This window comes from Phyllostomus hastatus, unplaced genomic scaffold, assembly GCF_019186645.2.
Source record: "Phyllostomus hastatus isolate PE091 unplaced genomic scaffold, TTU_PhHast_1.1 phas_contig_159, whole genome shotgun sequence".
NCBI lineage: Eukaryota > Metazoa > Chordata > Mammalia > Chiroptera > Phyllostomidae > Phyllostomus > Phyllostomus hastatus.
The window spans coordinates 30,600,572-30,622,489 of record NW_025333640.1 but is presented as its reverse complement, the minus strand read 5'-3'; the positions used below and the strand labels follow the sequence as shown (position 1 = coordinate 30,622,489).

The 21,918-nt window shown below is 51.4% G+C and overlaps 1 protein-coding gene and 1 pseudogene across 8 annotated transcripts; both read left to right on the top strand.

Annotated features, from left to right (window-relative positions):
- The first annotated feature begins 1,957 nt into the window (after positions 1 to 1,957).
- Positions 1,958 to 21,416, top strand: NOCT (nocturnin). 8 transcript variants are annotated; one of them, XM_045831471.1, is made up of 4 exons: positions 1,958 to 2,386; positions 15,295 to 15,332; positions 18,336 to 18,596; positions 19,477 to 21,416. In XM_045831471.1, exons 3-4 carry the CDS (start codon positions 18,344 to 18,346, stop codon positions 20,310 to 20,312), a joined length of 1,089 nt encoding a protein of 362 aa, XP_045687427.1. In that variant the 5' UTR covers positions 1,958 to 2,386; positions 15,295 to 15,332; positions 18,336 to 18,343; the 3' UTR covers positions 20,313 to 21,416. The 8 variants fall into 8 exon arrangements, with proteins under 8 accessions (XP_045687427.1, XP_045687421.1, XP_045687420.1 ...); XM_045831464.1 differs by lacking the exon at positions 1,958 to 2,386 and adding an exon at positions 9,076 to 9,338; XM_045831467.1 differs by lacking the exon at positions 1,958 to 2,386 and adding an exon at positions 9,322 to 9,338 and having other exon boundaries at positions 15,260 to 15,332.
- LOC123814260 lies at positions 4,158 to 4,312 on the top strand (annotated as a pseudogene).
- Positions 21,417 to 21,918: the final 502 nt, after the last annotated feature.

Sequence of the window (21,918 nt, the reverse complement as noted above, 5' to 3'; positions counted from 1 at the left end):
ATACACCCATCACCTAGATTCTAACATAACCTTGTGTTATTCTGACACACCTCGGAGTCCCTGCCGCTTGTTCCAGACCACTGCAATGGAGTGAGTCCTAGTGCTTTTGCTGGTGGAGGGTCTTGCTTTCAATTTGTTTAAAAAAAAAAAAAAAGGCAACATCAGTGAAGCCCAATACAACAAAGCACAATAAAGTGAGGAATGCCTGTATTTGCGAAACACGTTTATGGGCTGATTTTATTATCTTTTATTCCTAATGACTAAGGTATGAGTCTACCTGTTTTATAGATGAGGACACTGAAACCAGGAGGGTTTAATGGCTTGCTAAAGAGCTTGCCTTCTAATCTGGGCCAGTTGACTAATCCACACCTTCTGGGCGTTAGATATGTTAATGACAGAAGGTCTGAACCTGTAGAGAATTTTACGAGTTTATTGGAGCCAAACTGGTGATGTATGCCGGGGTGCAGGGTTTCAAATGCCTCAGAGCATAACAGTTTTGCAGATTCTTTTATGCGTTTGAAATTACGGAGGTGGGGAGAGCAAAACAGGGATAGGGTCTCAGGATAGTGAACAAGATGATGCGCTCTCCTACAGGAGGTTATGGTTTGTCTCAAAGGCGAGCTGGCCTAGGTGCATGGCAACAAAGAACAGAGCTGGCTTAAGGCAAGGGCAAACCTCTTACTAAAATACATGCCTGGGACCTGACTACCTGACCTGACAGGTCCCTGACCTGACAAGTTAGGCATTTATGATCAAATCACCCTGTGAGGTTACTTTCCATAGAGCCCAGGTGTGGATAAAATAGAAGAATCAGCAAAATTGTGGGATAACCAACAAGAAAATGAATGCAGCCCATACGTCATTCAGAGAGGTACCCAGTCTTGGGTTCCCTCCCCCTCCCCCACTTCCATTCCTGGGTAGTCATCATTTCCTGCCTGATGCGTTTCTTCCATCCATTCTTTTTCAGGACTAGAACTAGATCTAGAATATCTTGCATCTCCGGTGGTCTACTCTTTCTTTTCATGTGCCAGAGATACACGCCCCCCAATTAAAGCAGGGCTCTAATCACATCCTTGCTCAACTCACAAGACAGAGCAGCTCACCATTTCGTACCAAAGTAAATCTACTATAATCTCTGCCTTCTACAGAGTAATCTGCCCGTCTGTCTTCTTACTCCAGCTTCCCTCTTACAGGACTAAAAGCTGTTTCCCTAAATACACCCAGAGCTTTCTGCTTATCTCCTTTCTTCCTGTATAAATCACCACCACCCTCCTCCCAAATTCCACACGTGTAAACTCTAGACCTCCACGTTCTGGCCCAGCTCAAATGCCAATTCTTCTCATGAGCCTTCTAGAAACTCCAGGCCCGTTATAACACCCATGCCAAACTTGAGGCATCCTGTGCCCCGATCTTAATCTCCCTTGTAGAGCCTTGTGGTCTGATTTCTCTGAAGACCTTCTGGCCCTTTGCCTGAGTAAGCCATTCTCGAGGACAGGGACACTGTCACATTCGCCAATTCGCCATCGCCCACGCACATGGTCGGGATTTTATCGTGATCAATTCCGTTTAACGTAAAATATTCCGCCGAAAGAGTCGGGCGTGGACGCCCCTTGCTGTAGTCACACACTCACAGGCACACACCGATGCTGTCTCCCACTCGCACGCACACGTGTGCCAGAGCACCAGCCCCGCACTATCCAGGGACTCCCCGCCTGTGGGCGGTTCCATTCCAGCCAGCGGAGGGAGGAGCCTCTTGTCTTTAAAACCTCGCCCTCAGACCTCGGTTCCCTTAGGCCGCCTGCAGCATCCACTCCACCACCAGCCTAGTATCGCTTTCCTTTTGAAATAGAACCACCCCGGTTCTTGGAACCTAGCCTGGCCGCGTCAGGGCCGGCCCCACGGGTCCCCCCTCCGGGCCCCGCTTGGTAGCGCCCGCTTTGTCAGCAGCCGAGCTCACCGGGTGTCCTGCGGGTCTCGCCGGCCACATCCCGCAGTCCCTCCGCCGCCGCAGCAGCCGCCGGGTCTGCCCTGTCCGTCCGGCTCGCCCGCCCAGGACTCCTCCCAGGGTCCGAGCTAGGCGAGAAGAAGCCCGGGAACCTCCGCTCGGGCGCCCCCGAGAGTCTCCTCCCCTCGGCCTCGGCCGTGCTCTGCCCCTCGGGCGCGCGAGGGGCCGCGGCGGTTGTGGCAGCGGCGCCCGGCATGTTTCAGAGCTCGTGGCGGCTCTGCTCCGCCCTGCTGCAGAGGGACGCGCCCGGCCTGCGCCGCCGGCCCGGCCCGGGCCCCGGCCGGCGCTGCCAGTCGTCTCCGCCGGCGGCCACCCGGCGCCCAGCGTCCCCCCGGCTCCTGGCGGCGGCCTCGGGCGCGCCGGCGCCGCGTCCCAGCGCAGGTGAGTGCTCAGCGGTTCCGGGCGGAGGACGCCGCCTGCAGACGGCGCGGAATGAATGGGAGCTGGGCGGCGGGGCGGGCGGGGTAGCGGCCGCTCTTCCTCCCTCCCGTTCATCGCCTGGGGCTTGCACCTGGAGCATGGTGTTCAGGTTCCCTGTGCTGGGTCCTTGGGTGCCGGTCCTTCGATATTTCTCTCCTGGTCCTATGTTCAATTTCCCCCTTTCTGAGGCCGAAAATGATTCGTGTTGGTTTTACTTCTCATTGCTCTAATTATGGAAATTATATGCAAAAAAACCATTGAAAGTTACATTTATTTGACCATGTGGCTTTCATGGCTTCGATATTCTGTTTTTTTTATCTTCTAAAGTATGTTAACAAGGTGTTAAATACACGCAATGATTCGTCTTACATTTATTTAGGGGTTTTTTGTGGGGTTTTTTTTTTTTGGAGCCTTGCACTTCTCAATACTTACGTCATCCTGTGTCCTACATACCTGGGTTAAGATCTTGTAAAGGTGATGTCTTCTCCAGGAGCCAGTTTTATCCATCAGGTACCTTCTACTTCCTCTTTTTTGCCACCTCGGTTTCTGCCTGAGGACACATTTCTGTGGCCACAAATTACAAATTAATCATACTTTTAAGATGAGAAAGTGTCCCTTTCAAACTGGCAGTGGCTTCACCACACTAAAAAGTGTATGTTTGTGTTCAAGTGAGGCTGTGGCAGTTTTCCACATTCAACATTGTGTGACCATCCGCTGTTAAAGCTACATTTCGCTCGTAAAGTTTTGGAGTAGTTTGAGAAGGACAAATGAAACAATTATGTTCAATGTGACTTTCTTTAGTTAATGAAAGTGATCATCCAAAATGCGATTGAAGCCAAGATTTGAAACTCTGTTCAGATTGTTTGGCATATATTAGGCAGAAGCTGACATTTAAAATGAGGATGTTAAACTGGTAACTGAGACTCCAGACTCTGGGTTCTTTAGGAAGGGTGAACTTGACCGTCATTCCGGTTTTCCCCCCGGTTCTATAGAAATTTCGCACGTGGTGAAATAGCTGTTAGAATGGGCACCACCTTATAACTTAAGTATTTTTTTCTTGCTGGAAATTTTCCAAAGGAAAACTGTTAGGTCTGAGGTGGGAAAAGTAAAAGAAAATCTGTAAGAAGTCCTCTGAAACCCCCTAGTTTCACAGATAAAGAAATTACTGTGGTCCATTATGGTCCTTAAACTACTGTAGACAGTTACCACAGAATCTAGGCCATTTTCCTGTTTCCCACACTTTTAGCTTCATCTACTTTCAGTACATTGGTTCACTCGCTGTGTGACCACACATTCGTTCCACATTTTACTGGAGGTCTCGCACACTGTAGGAGTTTTACAGGGTCCAGATGCCCCTTTTTTATTGCAAAGTCTTACAAAATCATAAGCATGTAATTCTGTACCGTAATACCGCACTCAAGTACACCATGACATTGTAGGTGAAATGTTCAGATTAAAACTGTAAATTATTACACCCATGTGATTGCCCTACCGAGCACACTCAAGCAGGCGTTGCTTCTGCCGGACCCTGTATTATAGGGGGTAAAAGAATGTGAACCTTAGTCTGCCTTTAAGGATTTCACTGCCCAGTAAGACAGATGAGATTTGCAAAAAGAAATAATTAATGAGATTAACACCTTTTCTTCTAAGAGAAAAACGTTGACACAAGGGTCTCATCGGAGACATCTTTGTGGGCTCCAGGAGTGTGTTGTGGGCTCCAGGAGTGTGTTGCATACTTACCTGGGGGGGGGGGGACACCGGGATCATGAAGGTGCCTTTCCCAGGGCGGGGCTCAGGATGTGCTGACCCCTGCGAGGTCCCCGGATGTGGGAACTTGACTGCATAGTTTGTGGTGGTCAGGGACTGCATCATCATACTTTACCCTATACGATGGGAGGAGTGTTGCCTTTGAGCCGGGCCTTGAAGCATGGTTAGGATTGGAAGAGACAGAATCATTTGGCTTGGGAAAAGCCCAGAGCGAAGAGGCGGGATGAGGCATGGATGCTGCAGGGCGAGGGAAGAGGCGCCTTGAAACATGTTTCCCAAAGGGCCTCTGAACCAGCCTTAGGTGCTCTTGAAAACACGCAGGTTCTCGGAGCCTGGTGCGCGGGTCTGTCGAGCAGAACCATTATCGCCGAGCCCCAGATTCCTCATTACTTGACAAAGTAACAACCATAATAAAGCTGCAGGCTGTTCTTACACGCCCCAAAGTGTAGACAGGGCAGGAGAAGCCTTCGGGGAGCTGGGAGCTACCCTTCTCTCCAGCGAGCCTGGGGGGCGGGGGCATGAGGCCCCGTTCAGGATCAGCTCCTTCCTGGAGGAAGCCCCTTGGCAGTCAGAGGTCAGAGTCCAGTCCCTTTGGAGCCATCCAACGCTAGGCTGTTAGACATGAAAGGGGACCTTGGAGATGATCCCAGTGCTTTGCCTCCTTTTCTCATGAGGGGCAGCAGCCCCTGGGGGAGACGCCGCAGCTGCCACAGTTACAGTCCCGAAGGAAAGGCAGTCGAAGGAAAGGCAGTCGGGAGCTGTCCCAGGCTTATATAAGGCCGTCCTCAGGTCTCTCCTCCTCGGATAATGGAGAGTTGGCCAAATTCCTGTTCTCCACCACTAGGAGGTGCTGCTTTTTCCTTAGTACGATTCTCAAAGCCAAGGCCAGCTCACTTGAGCCGGCTGTATTTAGTGTGTTCCTTACCTATGAGCTGCTGGGGGCGGGGGAGAATGGAGAAGCTTGTGCTCACCAGGCTTCTGCAGGAATGCCCCGCCCTCCTGGGGGGAGAAGGGAGGAGTCGTTTCCCAGAGCATTCGATGGCAGGGGTTTGGCTGCAGTGAACTCCCGGGGGCTTTCAAGCTCATAACTGTGGGTCTCAGGGCCACGTGCAACACGCAGTGCATGCTCACTCTCGAAGCATGTGACCTGGTGTGCTGTAAATTAACACTGGACTGCCCTGGAAGAAAATAAGATGCACCGATGATCCACGGATCCTCTCAAATGTTGAACTATTTTCAGAGTAGGGAAGTCAGCACGGCCACAGGAAGGAGTAAGACCTCCCCTGACAATTGACGCCTCCCTGTCCTGTAGTCTCTATCTGGTCTCAGAGCGACACCTGAGATGCACCAGCCACCAGGGACCTTTGGCAGGGGTGCGGGGAGGAACACCCGGGAGAAAGCGAGCTAAAGAAAGCTGTTACCCTCAGACTTGCATGGTTCTGTGAAGTCCCCTTTTCTCCTCCCGCCGACGGAGGGTCGGTGGGGCCCACCCAGACCTTCCCAATGTGCGGACCCACGGGTCGGGCCTAAGCACCCGGTCACTCAGGGGCAGCCCGTGGGCAGCCACTGACCGGCAGCCCAGGCGGACAGCCAGGGAGGACACTTGTTTTACAAAATGCTTAGATGCCCACGAGAGGTTTCTTACTAGGGAAGTTTTTTTTTTCCCCACGAGACGTCTGTGAAGGCAAGTGCGTGCCAGGTGTGGGCAGCCGAGATTTCGGCACAGATTGACTGCAGTGGGATGTCTGGCAGCATCTCGGGCCTGTGCCATCCTCTCCTGCCAGCTGCTGTCTTCCTCTCCCTCTGCTTGCCTTCCCCCAACTCCCTGCACTTTCCAGGCGGGGCGGGGCGGGGGCCTCAGCCAGTCTGCAGCTGCACTGGTGACCTGAAGTGCCTCGTGCAGCAGGGGGTGCGGGGGAAAAGGGGGAGTGCTTTGCAGATGCTGGTGATGCCTTGCCCGAAATAGTTTTTCTGTTTGCATTTGATGCTCCGCTTTCACGGACTCTAACCGTCACTGAGGGATGGCTGAAGGAAGACGCCTTCTTTCAAATGTAGGTCAGGCTTTATAGATTGGCTGTGAGATGTATTGTACAATTAATCTTTCATGATTTTTTTAAATACAAATTTTTTCAATTACAAAAGTAACACATGCCTATTACTAGAAACCTCTTTCTACAGAACTTTGAACATCTCTGGGAGTATGTATCAATTATCTCTAGAAGCTCAGAGGCTTCTCCCGTTCTCGGTGTCCCACGGTTCCGTCAGGGCAGATGCCTGGGCCCCGGGGAGCTCCTCAGGCTCAGGGCACGCCGCTGTCCTCACGTTCTTAGCCTGTGCCACACGGTGCTTGGCTCGTGGACCTGGCCTGCGTCTCTTCTCTCATGTGTAATGTCTTTATCTCTTCCTTATCATGCCAGATTTCCTGAGCGTTCCTGCCTTGCAGTCATTTTAAATATCCAGACGTGTTCTGGTTCTCTGGTCCTTGGTTCATAGAAGCCAATTCTTGCTGGGTGTCCATGATATTCCCCCGTAGTTTTAAACAGGTAGAGACACGCATGCCCCTTTCTCCCTTGGGCCTCTGCTAAAGGGGAGCGGTGAGGCGGAGGGTGGACGGCCAGGTCCCCCCTGCAGCGCTGGAGAGGGGCCAGCTGGCTGCCTCCGCCTTGGCCCGAGCAAGGAGGGCCTCTTGCCCTGTGCTCTCACCTGTTTACATCTTCTCTCCCGCTTTCAGAAGCATCCCTGAGACCCAGAGTTGGCTCCTGGTCTGCTTCCCACGGTGGGAGGGACTCCCCACATTGGTCCCCAATGCGGTGGGGGGCCCTCCCCTCCCCAGGCTGCTCCCCAATGCGGTGGGCGGGGGGCCCTCCCCAGGCAGGCGGCCCGCTGCCTCAGAAGCAGTGCCTGGACCCCTGCTGGGTCCGCCTGTGGGAGAGAAGTGGTGTCACCGGGCAGCTGATTCAGGTGTCACTCTGGAATGACTTGTCCTCACGCTCGCCCCTCAGCTTCTGCTGCCCTTTGTCTCCGACGACCCAGCTCAGCATTTCTGGGACGTCCGTCAGAAGAACCGAGTTTGATTTGCCTTCGGTGGCTGGCGGACAGGGCGGGCCACAGGCCTCTGTCACAGCCGCTCATCCCCGCCGCTGCAGTGTGGGCACCGCCATAGAGGATACGGTGGCTTTATTGCTGGGACCTGGGATTTGAATTTCATGGAATCATCGCCTCAAGAAATTCTGTTGCTCTTAGGATTTTTTTTTGCAGCTGTGTCAAAGCCGAAACTTGCTGGCAGCAGCAGTGCCGGGCAGGGCTGCGGCCCCTGATCCGGAGGGAGAGCCCGTGCTGTCGGCAGCTGGCTCCGCCCTGCTGTCCCGTTCTCATCCGCACCTGTAGAGCGGGCCGCACCTGTAGAGCGGGCCATCTCCTCGCGTCCCAGGAGTGGAGGGCTAGTGCTGGGGCATCGTGTCCGACCCCAGCACCGACCCCAGATCTGAGTGGGGGCCGGTCGTCCCACGGGCTCGCTCCCTCAGTGTCTGCCCCCGCACTCCACGTCAGAGTGCCGCGGTGCGGGAGGAGCCAGCCAGCGCAGGTGACCGGCCAGGCGACTGACAGCGGGGCACCAGCTGCACGTCCCCACCCAGGCTTCTCTCGTGGGGGGGGGGGATTCCTTCTTCCTCGGGGACATTTTCTGGGTGAATCTGGCATGGCCGGAACACACTTGGACCGTCTGCTCTGTTCTGTGACGCTGCCCAGCAACCAAAGGTCACCGGGATTGTCACCATGTCTGGGCGCTCGTATTTTTAGCCATGTTAGGGCAAGTCACGACCTTCACTTGATATCTGCAGCAGGGCCACACGGGGCGTCACACTGCTTGGACACTCTGTGCTGTGCTGACGTGTGTGCTGTGCGGGCAGTGACATCTCCAGGAGGAGAGGGGGTGGAATCCGACCTCTGTTTGCTCCTGTGCGGGCCCCTGGCCAGGCCCGCTGCAGTTGCCCTGACTCGGGACATCAGCGATGCTGGTGCGCGATCCAGGTGCAGGCCGCCTTCCCCAGCTGGTTATGCAGTCCTGAGAAGGCTGTGCAATCTCGGCCTCAGTAGCCACGCCTGTGGAGTGGTGCATGCAGGGCGTACTCGGCTGGATTGCTGGGGCAGCAGTGAAAGTACAGGGAAGTGGTGGTGTGGCTCTCTCTAGGCTGCTGGGTGGCAACAGCCTTCTCCCTGAGCCCGGAAAGTGAGCGTCACTGGATGGAACAGAGTAGAATGGGCTGGGTATGACTGGTTCAGCTGAATCCTCACAGCAGCCCCTGAAGGGTAGGCTACACAGGTCCCCGGACGAAGAAACTGAGGCACAGGGAGGTGACTGTGCTGCTCAGGATTCTATTAGTAAAAAGAAGAGGCGGAATTTAAGGCCAGGCGGCCTAACTGGAGTCATGTGTCTGAATGTTTTGCCTCTAGAGTTGTAGCCTGATCTCAGCGAGAAGAGTCGAGGTGTCAGCCATCTGGCGCGCGTGTTCACTGACTGAATATCTGACCTTTGCCAGAAAAGGGTGTCTTCCTAAAGTGGCACTTGGGGTCCAGTCTCCGGGGTCCAGCAGTCACTGCACTACACAGCCTCACACTCAGTGGCAAAATACAGCCCTGAGCTGGGTTAGAAAGGGAGACACAGTCTCCCTTTCTAGAGCTTACAGTCTAATGCGTGAAGGGCGGGGATTGTAGTTCAAGTATGCAGAGCAGCTTCAGTAAGAGAAGCCGGCCAGGTGTAAGAAGGGGGGCATGGGCTCAGTCCTTAAAGCTGTGCAGGTGGTGTTGGGGGGCCGGGGGCAATGCGTTTTAAATAATGCATTGGGGACACCGTTCATCCAGTGTCTAGGCTGTTCTACGTCGGTGGTTATCTAGTGAAAATGGTCGCTTTGTCAGTCTTGGAGGTGGCCCCATTGACTCAGGAACCTACCCCCAAGGGGCCTCCTGAAACGAACGAGCGGCTGGAGGAGCGCTCGCTGCAGTGGTTCAGCACGCGGCCGCCAGATGGCAGCACAGGCTCGCTCTTGGGGTGGCGCCTTCCTGTGACGTCTGTCCTTTCCAGTTTCTGTGCACTTTACTGGTCAAGGTTTCTTTGGGCCCGAGGTTGGTCAGCTCCGCGGCTTCCCAGGTGTGTACCCAGATAACCTTGCCTCCTGCTGAGTGTTTGTTTTTTTTTTATCTCGCGGTTTTGCCGAGCCGCCACTTCAGGAGGCTAAGCTCCAGCTTGGGGCGAGAGGAGTCCTGCAGAAGCGGAATGGTGGGATGGACTGGGGAATAAGCAGTCGTGGGCAGCCGAGGCGCCTTCCGTGGCGAGGCGCCCCTCTGCCGTGGATTGCCAAGTGCGCTCGGTCGGGCCACCCTGCGGGGCGGGGCATCGGCTGGGGTCTCCCCCGGTCCCACAGGCTTCTTCCCCGGCATTCTCATCATCACAGCCCGCTCCTTCCCGGCGCTGGCGGTCGGCGCTCCTCCGGAGCTTGCCCTATGGGCTGCTTTTGCTTTAGATGTAGCGGTGGGCGATGCGAAGAGTCACGGGTGTTCTAAAAAACCTGAGCTCTCTGGCACGTGTTTCCAGGCTGTTGCGAGGGTAAGGGGTTGTTTGTTCCTGTAAAGTGAAATAGCAGGGAGGCGTTGACGATAATGCCCAGGGTGAAGGCGCCCAGTTCTCATGTAGGTGGAAATGTGCGCACAGCATGGGCAAGAGGCAAGGGATGGCGGCGGGGTTGCTAAGTGAACAGCTAGGTATGAGAAATAAAGCTATTTTGATCTGCCTGTTGATCGATACAAATTATGTAACGTGTATCGCAGAGAGTGATGGCTGATCTATTTGAAGTGGCTCAAGGGGAGGAAAAAAGAATTTTGGGGCAAAAACCTAATACAATATGGGATGTAACAGGACATATCCAGACACATAAAAAATTGGACCTGGAAGCCAGTGCGAGTGCCAAGCAGAGGTTTTATCAAGATTTTGTATTTTTCGGTGTCTTAATTCCCGCCCCCATGAATTGTTTGTGCTAGCTCACCGCAGGAAACTGGCTTTCCGCATTGGGCTGTTCTGAACCTTTGACAAGCTTTCCAAAGTCCAGAATAACAGCTCCTACTAAGGCATAAAAACTTCAGTAGAATGGCTTGAAATACTGGAATCGGACGTGTGTTCATGAGTGAGAAGAATTTTTTAATGGTTGATCCTCCCAAAGAAAAAGTGCATGTTATTTTTAAGACCAGGTGAAAGACAGAGAGACTTGTTATCAGGTTACTTAAGGGGCATAATCAGGGTCGCTAGCTGCCTCTCAGGATTGTGACAATGAGTTGAAAATACTCAGAGCACGCAGAATCTGGACGTGGTGCGTGTATTACACATTCCATCGTCGTCAGCATCAGCTGGCGTAACTTGTAGAACCCGAGAGGTGGAGGAGGGGGCCCCATGGTCTTCAGCTTCCTTTTGCTTTCACATTCAAAGGAAGGCCTTACTGCAGCTCCGTGGGGCTGGGCCTCGGTGCCGTGTTAACAGTGTGAATGCAGTCAGTGAAGTCTTGACAGTGGGCGCTCTTAGTTCTTCTTCCCTCCTGAGACCCCTGCGCCTCCTAGTTCGTATGTTAAACTTTCATGCGCAGTAAAGTGGATTCACTGTGACGGGTGGAAAGTTCTGTTTTGACGAAGGTAGAGAGTCATGTACCCACCACCGCAGCGCTGGACCGAGTGGTCCCGTCACCCTGCAAATCCCCGGTATCAGACGCAGCTTCCTCCCCCAACCTGACAACCACCAGGGTGTCATAAGACCCGGCTCAGGCAATGAATCATTTTTAGGGTCTGGCTTCTTCCACTTCACAAAACACACTTGAGATTCGCCCTTGTTGCGGGGGATGAACCAGCCTGCTCCTGTTTGTCGCTGCCTAGTGCTGTATTGTGTGGATGCGCCGGAGTCGGTTATCCGTACACACAGTGCAGGGCATCTTGCTTGCTTCCGATTTTGGCAATTATTAATAAAACTGCTAATAAACATTTGCATATATAGTTCTGCATGCACCTAACTTTCCAGTTTACTTGGGTGAATACCTAGGGCATGAGTTCTAGGCCGTATGGTAAATCTATGTTTACATTATTATTATTTTTTTAGATTTTATTTATTTATTTTTAGAGAGGGAAGGGAGGGAGATAGAGAGAGAAAGAGAGAGAGAAACATCAATGTGCGGTTGCTGGGGGTCATGGCCTGCAACCCAGGCATGTGCCCTGACTGGGAATCCAACCTGCGATGCTTTGGTTTGCAGCCCACGCTCAATCCACTGAGCTACACCAGCCAGGGCTTATGTTTACATTATTTTAAAAAAACTGCCAAGTGCCTTCCAGAGTGGCTGTGCATGGGAAGCAATGCACAGGCATTTGTGAGGGGTTGGTATTATTTCTTATTTAAATGTTGGATAGGCTACTAGTGAAGCCATCGCAGCCTAGGTTTTCTCGGTGGGGAGATTTTAACTTGATAATTCACTATCTTTGCTGCCCTAGTTGGACTAGTTAGTTACAGGTGGGGTGTAGGTGGGGGCCCAGAGTGGCCCTGTTCTTACCCGAAGTTCCTGGCCTTCCGGAGTAAAGCTTCCTAGTCCACTCCATGCCTTTGGGCTCTGTCCAGAGCACTGAAGGAGCTGGCTTTGACAGTTCCGTCCAGGTTTATGCTTGCCTGTTGGGGAGAGGATTTGTCAGCGCCCTCCTGCTGAAGTCCTGCTGGGTGGGCACCCCCCCCCCACCCCACCCCCATCTGCAAACAAACACAACAGGATAGCCTCTCAAACACTCTTGCCCCAGCCCTAGCCACGACGCCATTTCCCTCCCTTGGGGGTAACTTTCCTGCCAGACTTCTCTCTGTCCTCATCCCCCCCCCCCCCACCCCCCACACAGCTCCACCCAAACTCAGAAATCGCTGTTGTCAAAGTCACCAGTGTTTGCCACATTGCCAGATCCAGACCTGTTCCCAGTCTTCCTTCTCCTTGGACTGTCCGGCAACACTGGACACAGGAGGTGACCGCCGCACCGATGAAACTCTTTCCCCTGCCTCTCTGGCCTTGCTGACACCCCAGGTGCTCTGTCCCCCCCAACCCCCCACATTTCCGCCTTACACTGACTGCCTCCCCTCCGCCCACAGACATCTGCTAGCACTTGTTTTCGGTTCACACCGTCTCCTGAACACCAGTCCTATCTAATTCCCAGACTCCTGTTTTCTGCAAACCCACCCAGTCTTCCTGGTGAGTCTTGGCAACTTCTTGGAGGCCTTTGGATGACTCCTCGTAGGTCACGACCACTTCGCCCACCAAACATGCTGGCTTCCGTTTATACTCACTCAGGATCCAGCCACTCGGTCACCCCTAGTCCAAGCCATCCATCTCTTTCCCTGAGTTGTTACGATTGTCCCACAATGGGTTTCCTTCATCTGCCCTGTTTCCTGACAGGTGAGTGTGTTTTTAATGCATCTTTTAGTGTAAAGACTTTCTTTCAGTGTAAATCCGATTCTCACGTCTGCCTGGACTTCTCCACGGCTTCCCGCCAGGTAAAAGGCTCCAGTCCTGAGAGTGGCCGGCACGGCCCTACTCCGTCCGCCCCCCTGGCCTCATCTGCTGGTCATTCTGGAAGTCGCTCTGGTCCCCTGGGCGGTCAGCAGCCTTGCCAGGCCTGCTCCTTTCTCGGGGCTTTTGCATCTGCTGTCCTCGGCCCAGAGTTTCCTTACACTGGCTCTCTGCACGACTTCCCGATTCCCCGCCACCTCAGGTCCCGGGTCACCTCCCACCTGTGCTGTCCCAAGCCTCACTGAGGGCCCTATGCAAACTCACAGCTCCCTCTGCAGCGGCGCCCCCGCTGGCCCTCTCTCCTGGGTTCTTCTCCGGAGCACTGGTACCGTGTGACACATTATGACAGTGTGTCATCTTGTCTGTGTGTCCCCGCTACAACCAAGCTCCATGAGGGCAGACGGTTCGGTCTGTTTACTGCTGTGGGCTGGAGTGGCGTTTGGTGTCTGGTGTGTGTGCGCGCGCGTGTGCGTGTGAGTGGGGCAGGGGCTGCGCTGGCCTCCTCGGTGCTCCTACCCGTCCTGACTGTTCCCACCCTGTTGCACCCAAGCCCGTGCCACGTCGCGCGCCCTCAGTTTTTCTCTCCTTGGTTCCTGTGTATTAGTCTTCCCCCAGACACGGAACTCCCTAAGGGAGAAGTTCAGCACATGCTCACTGCTACGAAATGCCCTTCCCAAATCTCAGGTAACAGGGAAGCGAGGATGTGAAATCTACACACCAGAGACAGATGATCGCGGAGGACCGTGAGGCTAGGTTAAGATTAGAGTTTTGCCAGCGACCGTCGCCCAGAGGTTCAGCTCACAGACCGGCGTAAACTGCACAGTGGGGCAGAGCCTGACCACAAGGCCTGAGGTCGTCCTGGGGGGCGCATTGCAGGGTGGGACCGGTGAGGAGACTCATGGAAACATCTTCCAGGGCCATCTGGGTTTCTCTGTCCTAATTTCCTGCTCACTGTGCAACAGGCTGATTCACTCATCAGCGTCCCAAATACTGTAGTGTGTCCCAGGCCACTTTGTTATTAAATAGTCCAGTTTTCAGTCCATCACGGGGCCATCTTTGGTTTTCCTGTGAGGTCAGAGGAGCCGAGGCAGGGCTGCGGGAAACACCCCCACACGATGCTATTCTCCTCTCCCTGGTCTCCAGTGCAGAATGTAGTCCAGAGACATCTCTCCCGGGTGAATGCATCTGCAGAGAGGCAAGGGCAAGGGGTGTAGGCCATTTTCAGTGCATCCCGTGCCTGGTCGCTGTTATCATGCCTGATGGAAATTATCTACTCTAGATCTCAAAGATCTAGAAGAGTAAGTCATTCTGAGTGGTGCATGCATGTTTTCTTAATAGAAATGTGTGCCTGTAGCGAGAACAGTAGATAGGTTGTTTGGGAGTTGCTACCCCTTCTAACCTGGATGCACACCCCAAATAAGAAAGTGCGATCACGTAACAGGCCCTCATTTTAGAGGCACGCACGCAGTTCGAGAGCTCCGCGCCACGCACAGCCCTGGGCCGTGAGCCGGCCCCTGAGCCCCGGCCTTCCGGCCTCACTCCTCCTCCGTGCTGCTGCAGTACGGCTTTCCTCTTTGTTGCTGCAAAGCTTTGTCTCTTGAGGGTAAATTTTTTTTTACCCTCACTACATTTTAATGTAAACTACATTAACCCTCATTACAATTTCAATGTTTGAAAACCACCAAAAGTCTTTCAGAGGCCAAGTCACAAATAAGGTGGATGATCAGATTTCATAGTCCCCTGCCCGTCCAAAATGAGCTGGCTCTAACAAGAATGTTTTCCTTATGTTGCAGCTAACAGCCTAGAAATGCATTTCCAAACTGCACACACACACAGCAGAGACTAGGAATGATGGAATTAGAATGTCCGGTTTGCTTCATCTCACACCCACACAACAGTCTCAGAGCAACAGCACTCGTGCTACTATTAGTCATTATGATTACTGAAACATTTAAAAAAAAATAACTGGATATGCTTTCTCATTCTGGCTCCTGCTTTTCACACACACACACCCTTTTTTTTTTTTTTGGTTGCATGAAATCTGTGTAAGTTCATTTTGAATCATGTGGCCATCTTAGATTGTACTCGCCCTCCAACCCCGTTTGGACTTGAATTTCTACGTAGCTGTAGATTTCCCAAGCACCAGCAGTTTGCACATCCGTGTCTCTCTGGTCATTCTGGTCTGAAGCTTGTCCTGTAGTTGCAGGGGCGGCAACATTTTTCTGAAAAGGGCTCGACAGCAACATTGAGGCTGTCAGGGCCAAAAATGACCCTGACACACACTTATGTGTGTGTTTGTTAACAAACTGAAGCCATTCTTAGCTCAGGGGCTGTGCGGATACACCTCCGGCTGCAGGTGGCCAGCCCCCGCCCCGGCGGCCCGCTCAAGAAGGGCTCTGGGAGCCAGTGTCCGCTTTGCTGGATATAAAGTTCTTGGGTCACATGAAGATGGGCTGAGTGTTATTCTCCTTGTGAGTTGCTTGCTCTTCTTGCCTAGATGCCCAAGGGACTTTCTTCTCTTTTCCTTTACAGTCCAGTTGGTGTTGGTCAATCTGGGTTGGTGTTCTCAGGTATGTGGTGTGTTATTTTTCAATGTGTCATTTCAAGCCTCGTTTGGTTTTTTGAGTTCTTTTATCTTTTTCTTTTTTAGAATAACACAGACAAAGCTTTATGTGTTGGTGTTTGACAATGTCCACAATACATTTTTTTAACCTTATAATTTTTTAAATCATTACTTTTATTTTCCCAGCTTTATTGAGGTATAATTAACAAATAAAAATTACATATGTTTAAGATGTACCAGTGATGTTTTGATATGCATATACATTGTGAATACCTCAATCATGCTGATTAACGTGTCTGCCATCTCACATAGTTGCTGTGTGTGTGTGTGTGGTGAGGTCACTGAGATTTACTCTTCGAGATTATTTCGAATGTACAATAGTCTTATTAACTCTAGTTACTACGGTATGTATTAGAACGCCACAGCTTAATTCATGCTGCATGTTAGCTGTCTGTACTCTTAAACTGTTCTTTATTTATAGTTTTCAGTGTTTATTTCCATGCACTGGTCTTCTCATTGTAAGAACTCCTGTTATTCATGTGTTGGATCTCCTTCCATTAAAATAGGCTTATACTATTCACCCCTATCTCTCAAATGCTCTACCTCCTCATTTCTGAGTTCTGCAATTTTGACTTAGGCCATACTCCCCATTGTCCTAGTGACCTTTAGCTCATTTTGATTGATTTCATCTCTGGGCGTGTCTTTTTAGCATGCTTTCATTGTCTTTATCTGAGGGTTTTCCTAAGTTTTGGAAGGAAGTGTGGTTCAGGGTAGTTTTTCTGGCTTCACAGAACTCCTCAAACATTGGACTCGTATTGGACACTTACCCTCTTTTTCATTTTCACAAACTTGCTTCGTATCTCAGTCTCCACCTCAAAACTCAGCTGGCAGATGGGTGTCATCAGCAGGGTGTGGAACAGTCCTGTGCACACTGAGCTACGCTGAGCGAGTAGTTAGTTCCTAGAGCCTGAAGCGTGGCAAGTGTCGCAGTTTCAGATGTGAGACACCCCGCTGTGCCCCGGGAGTTGCTGTGATGCCTGTGACACTTGGGCCTACAGTCGAGGTGACGCTGATGCTGATCTGTAAACCACACTTGAGAAACCAGTAGGACTTTTAGCTGCTTTAAAAAAGTACAGCCGTGGCTGGTGTGGCTCAGTGGGTTGAGCGCGGGCTGCAAACCAAAGGGTCACCAGTTCAATTCCCAGTCAGGGCACGTGCCTGGGTTGCGGGCCTGGTCCCCAGGAGGGGGCATGCAAGAGGCCACCACACACTGATGTTTTTCTCCCTTTCTCTTTTTATCTTTCCCTCTCTCTAAAAATAAGTAAATAAAATCTTTCTTAAAAAGTACAGAAAAAAATTTTCAGTTACACTGCCATCCAAGAAGAAAATTTCTTCCTTTGGACCCATGTACTCAAACAGTCAAGCAGATTGATTAAAAAGAACTCAGTATGTTCAGATCGGTTTGGAAACAGGTGTGTGTGTGTGTATGTGTGTGTGTGCATTTGTGCATGTGCACGGGTGTGAGAAAGAAGTCTCACTGGCTGGTGCATGTTCACTTACGTGTATGCTGCAGAAACCAGCATGTGTTTCTTTGCCCTGACCTAGTGACCTTACTGGGGAGGGAGCTACTCTGAGTTGATGAAAAGGAGAGAGAGCATGCTTGCATGCTTATTGACCCTGCTGTTTAAAGGACATCATTCAGTGGTAAATTTGAATTCAGTCTTGTGACCTAGTTCCCAAATACAGCCCGTCAGCCTGCCAGATAATGTTTTTTAATACAGAAAATTGTGTGTCTTTTAAAACAAGGCAAAGAATGGATGTGGTAGGAAAAGCCAGATTTTCCTCCACACCAAGATCCATCTTGCACAGAACCTTGGCGGTAATTCCAAGGAAAACTTGCCCCTACTTTATACCATACTGAAGAGAAGGCAAGCTTGACCTGAAAGCAGTCAACTGCTTACAAGTGATGTGACAGGTGCAGCTTCCCTCCTGCTAACGAGCTGAAGGCTGTGCGCTGCTCTCCTTTGTGCTTTGTCATTATGAGGCTAAAAAGCAAGCACTAGAAAACGCACAGAAGACACCCTTCTCCTCATCCTTTCTCCCTCCACGATCTCAGGAAATGAAGGCAGCTGTCCTTGTCCCCTTCTCTCCCCCAATCCCTCTTCTAATTAAAAAAAAAAAAAAAAATCTGGCAATTGATACTAGATGGACTGTTGCTCAGTGCGGGGTGCAGAGAGCTCTGCAGAAAGCCAGAGCCCGGCTTCCCAGGTAACATCTAAGAGAAGCGGGAGATGGGCCAACCTGGCCATTTCTTCTCCTAGCAGAGGGGTCTGGAGCAACGGCACGCGAGAGCAGCAGCCTGCTCTAACCGGCTCCTCTGCAGGGCCCACACCGGCTTTCCAACATGCGCTTCTTCACAAAACCGGTCTTCGATATACAGAAAGAGGAATGGGGATTTTGTTTGAGCTCTGCTTTCCTAAGACTGGGTGTATAAATTATGAAGGCAAATCACAGGTTGGAGGTCATAAAGAGCATCTGGTTTTCACTAATAAAGGTGTTTTTACCTTAAGAGAATTATCTTAGTTCTCGGAGACCAGTTTTTTTCTTAATATTTTAGCTTTGATTTAGAGGGCGGGGGAGGGAGGAAGAGAGCGCAAGAAACACGGAATGTGCGAGAGAAACATAAACTAGCTGCCTTCCACCCGTGCCCCAACCGTAAGTCACACCAGCAACCCTTCGGTTCAAGGGACAGTGCCCAACCAGCTGAGCCACGCCAGCCAGGGCTCTGAGAGCAGTTTTAACAGCAGCATTTCAGTTTCCCATCCTAGTGGAAAGGTGGAGCCTGGGAACTCCTCTAATCCACCTGTGCTAGAGACAGCATTGCCCTGCACTCAGGTCTCTGCTTCTGGGGACCGCAGCTTGCCTTCTGGTTGAGCTGGGTGAAAATGGAAGAAAGGCCAGCGAAGGAGCCGAGCGTGTAATTGTGCTTTCCCTTCCTTTTCCTGTGCAGCGTGTCCCATGGGAAACGGCACGAGCAGACTCTATAGTGCTCTCACCAAGACACTGAACAGCAGCGCCGCCTCCCAGTATTTGGAGTCGCCTGACCCGGAACACCTGGAGCCCATCGACCCTAAAGAGCTCCTTGAGGAATGCAGAGCCGTTCTGCACACGCGCCCTCCCCGGTTCCAGAGGGACTTTGTGGACCTGAGGGCAGACGGCCCCAGCAGCCACCCGCCGATGAGGGTCATGCAGTGGAACATCCTCGCCCAGGGTATGCCTGGTGCTTGTGTGCCTGAGCGGTCAAGCTGGCTTTCCGCTTCTGCACACGCCCCGTGCCCCGGGTCCTTCCGTGGAGGGAAGAGGAGTGGGCAGAGGGAGGTGTGCGGGCTGGGGTGACAGGGGCAACATGAGCTGCCAGAAGGGGGAGTCGGGCCAGCCTGTCCTCTGGTTTTCACTAAAAATGAATCCAGCAGCTCGAGACTGATCCCTTAGCTTCCATGTTTGTGGGCCATCCAGGTGCCATGAAAGTCCATCTGCTTCCCAGCACAGCCAAATCGAGAGGACCCTGTCTTTTATCAGCCTCAGAACTTGGTCGTCTCCAGCTTTCAGTCCACAGCACTAAGATAGCATTTGCAGGGGAGAAACTGAATCTCCTGAATGGGTAGCCCAGAACTTTCCACAGGGAATGGGACTTCCCGATCTTTGGTTCAGTCCCCCCCCCCCCCCCCAAGATGTTCATCCGTGAGTAGGAAAAGCTGCCCATTTGAAATGGGTCATCCATTGGAGCAGTGCCCGCATTGATTCAGGAGGCTTATTATAGTCAGCATTGAAACAAGTATATCGAGTTAAATACATTTATTTCACCTGATGTAGTTTAGACCCCCAGAACTACAAAGAACAATTAAAACTTTAAAGTAATATGTCCTTGAAATAGTTTTAATATAAAATAAAGTCAGTTGCTTGCCTTCTGTGAGAGGTAAGAGGTTCTTTGGTTTGGTGGGGTGTTTTAGGCAGAGAATCTCCCACAGCTTCTGGAGCAGGAAGCATCCAGAGGGTCTTCAGTGAACTCCAACCCAAGGAGACCACCCCCCCCAGACACTAAGAAGTCATAGTCTGTAGTGGCTGACAACTGAATGGCTTTTTTGTTTCAGCTCTCGGAGAAGGCAAAGACAACTTTGCACAATGCCCTCTGGAAGCACTCAAGTGGGAAGAAAGGAAATGTCTCATCCTAGAGGAAATCCTAGCCTACCAGCCCGATATATTGTGCCTCCAAGAGGTGGACCACTATTTTGACACCTTCCAGCCCCTCCTCAGCAGACTGGGCTATCAGGGCACGTTCTTCCCCAAGCCCTGGTCCCCTTGCCTGGATGTAGAACATAACAATGGACCGGATGGCTGCGCCTTGTTTTTCCTCCAGAACCGATTCAGGCTCCTCCACAGTGCCAATATCAGGCTGACGGCCATGAGGCTGAAAACCAACCAGGTGGCCATTGCACAGACGCTGGAGTGCAAGGAGTCCGGCCGACAGCTCTGCATCGCCGTCACCCACTTGAAAGCACGCACCGGCTGGGAGCAGTTTCGATCGGCTCAAGGCTGTGACCTCCTCCGGAACCTGCAGAACATCACCCAAGGAGCCAAGATTCCCCTTATTGTCTGCGGGGACTTCAATGCCGAGCCAACAGAGGAGGTCTACAAACACTTCGCTTCCTCCAGCCTGAACCTGAGCAGCGCCTACAAGCTGCTCAGTGCGGACGGGCAGTCGGAACCCCCGTACACCACCTGGAAGATCCGGACCTCGGGGGAGTGCCGGCACACCCTGGACTACATCTGGTACTCCAAGCACGCTCTGAGCGTGAGGTCAGCGCTGGACTTGCTCACCGAGGAACAGATTGGACCCAACCGGCTACCGTCCTTCCACTACCCCTCAGACCACCTGTCTCTAGTGTGTGACTTCAGCTTCAATGAGGACCCTGATGCCCTTTTATAAACGCTTATCTGCGTCTTTTTACTCACAAGAGTCTTAACCTCAGTGGCCCGAGGAAGGGCTCCCAGTTCCTCTCGCTTCACCTTCCGTGTTTCCAGCATGCCCTTGGGAAGGAATCCCACCAGTTCACAAACCTTTCCCATTAAAACCTACAGCAAAAAGGTGTCTGCACTCCACTTTTGGGTTGTATGGTCTTCTTTCCCCTAGCGTTACCTTTAGATCCGTTAAGGGCATCAAGTTAGGCTTGTTCTGAAGCTTTCAGTTTGATGATGCTGTATACAAAAATACTTCCTTGAGTCCTCCGTAATTAACAAGTATGCAGGAGCCATTTCTCTAGACAGTGTTTCAAATAATTTATTTGAGGTTTTAAATGTCAACGGGATATGCATGGCAATATTTATTTTTTTATACCTTTGTGTAAAATTAGTAAATTGTAGGTAGCATACACATTTCAAAACCATGCAAAACGTAAGTTATAATTTATAGTAATTTCCTTAAGGCTTTAAGATGTTTTCACCTGGGGTCTAACAAAACAGTGTACAAAGGAACTAGGTAGCCTGGCGGCCCCGGGGTTTTGCTTGTTTAAGTGGCAGTATCAGCTCTTCTTGGTAAGTTCTTCATCACCATTCTTACTGTGCCTCCATGTCCCCATTGCCGTGTTTCCCGAGGAGATCCCATGACCAGTCTTCGTTATCTCATCACTGTTGTGCATTTACAGTTTCCCATCGGAATGCTATCAGCATACATTTGAGGTCACTCAGTGTCATCATTGTTCGTATCAGGATGAGCTTTTTCCAGTAGGTCTCAGGAGCTGTTCTGTGCAGTGCCTGGGAAAGTCAGTGGGACCTTCTTTTCAGAGATGGGAAACTAGGAAAACCTCTTTACGAGGCCATCATTGACATTTCCTAAGACAACCAGGGAATGTGTTCAGAGCATCTAGAAATAATGTAAAAAGATAACCTGAAATTTTCTTTCATTGGGGGAAAAAGACGGTACAGTCCCTTCGAAACAAAATACCCAAAAATAACCTATTGGTAATAAAGTGATAAATATTTTAACCCATGAGTTGTGTATATTTAAGATTAATAAATGGTCTTTTAAAAGTAATACTTTTGACTTGCTTTTTTTTTTCAGTCCAAAATCGCAACAGATTTGATCTTTTAATACTGTTAAGGTGGTGGCCCACACTAGCCATCTGCACACAGATCCTCGTTTTCCAAAGTGGACGAAGGCGGGCCTGGAGCTGCACACTGAAGGCATCTCTGCTGTGCTTGCATGGTACCTCTCAGTGTCACGGCTGGAGCTCCCCAAGCGGTCCGCCCAGAGATGCCACATAGAGCTACTTTGGAAACGAGAGTCAGTACACTGTACACAGAAAACCTTGGGGCTAGCAGAAAGCAATGGCAAGCAGAAAGAACATCTGTACCATTTGGTTCAAATCTTAGCGGGATGAACAGTAATCCTAAGTGGCTGAGAAACACAGCACTGCTTAGAACACTTACCAAGTACAGGCATTAAACATTGTTTGCCTACCTCCAAGTACACCAGCCTGAAGAGATTATCACAGCAGCCTTGAGTAAGCGAAACCCAGTGAGGAGAGCCAAAATGG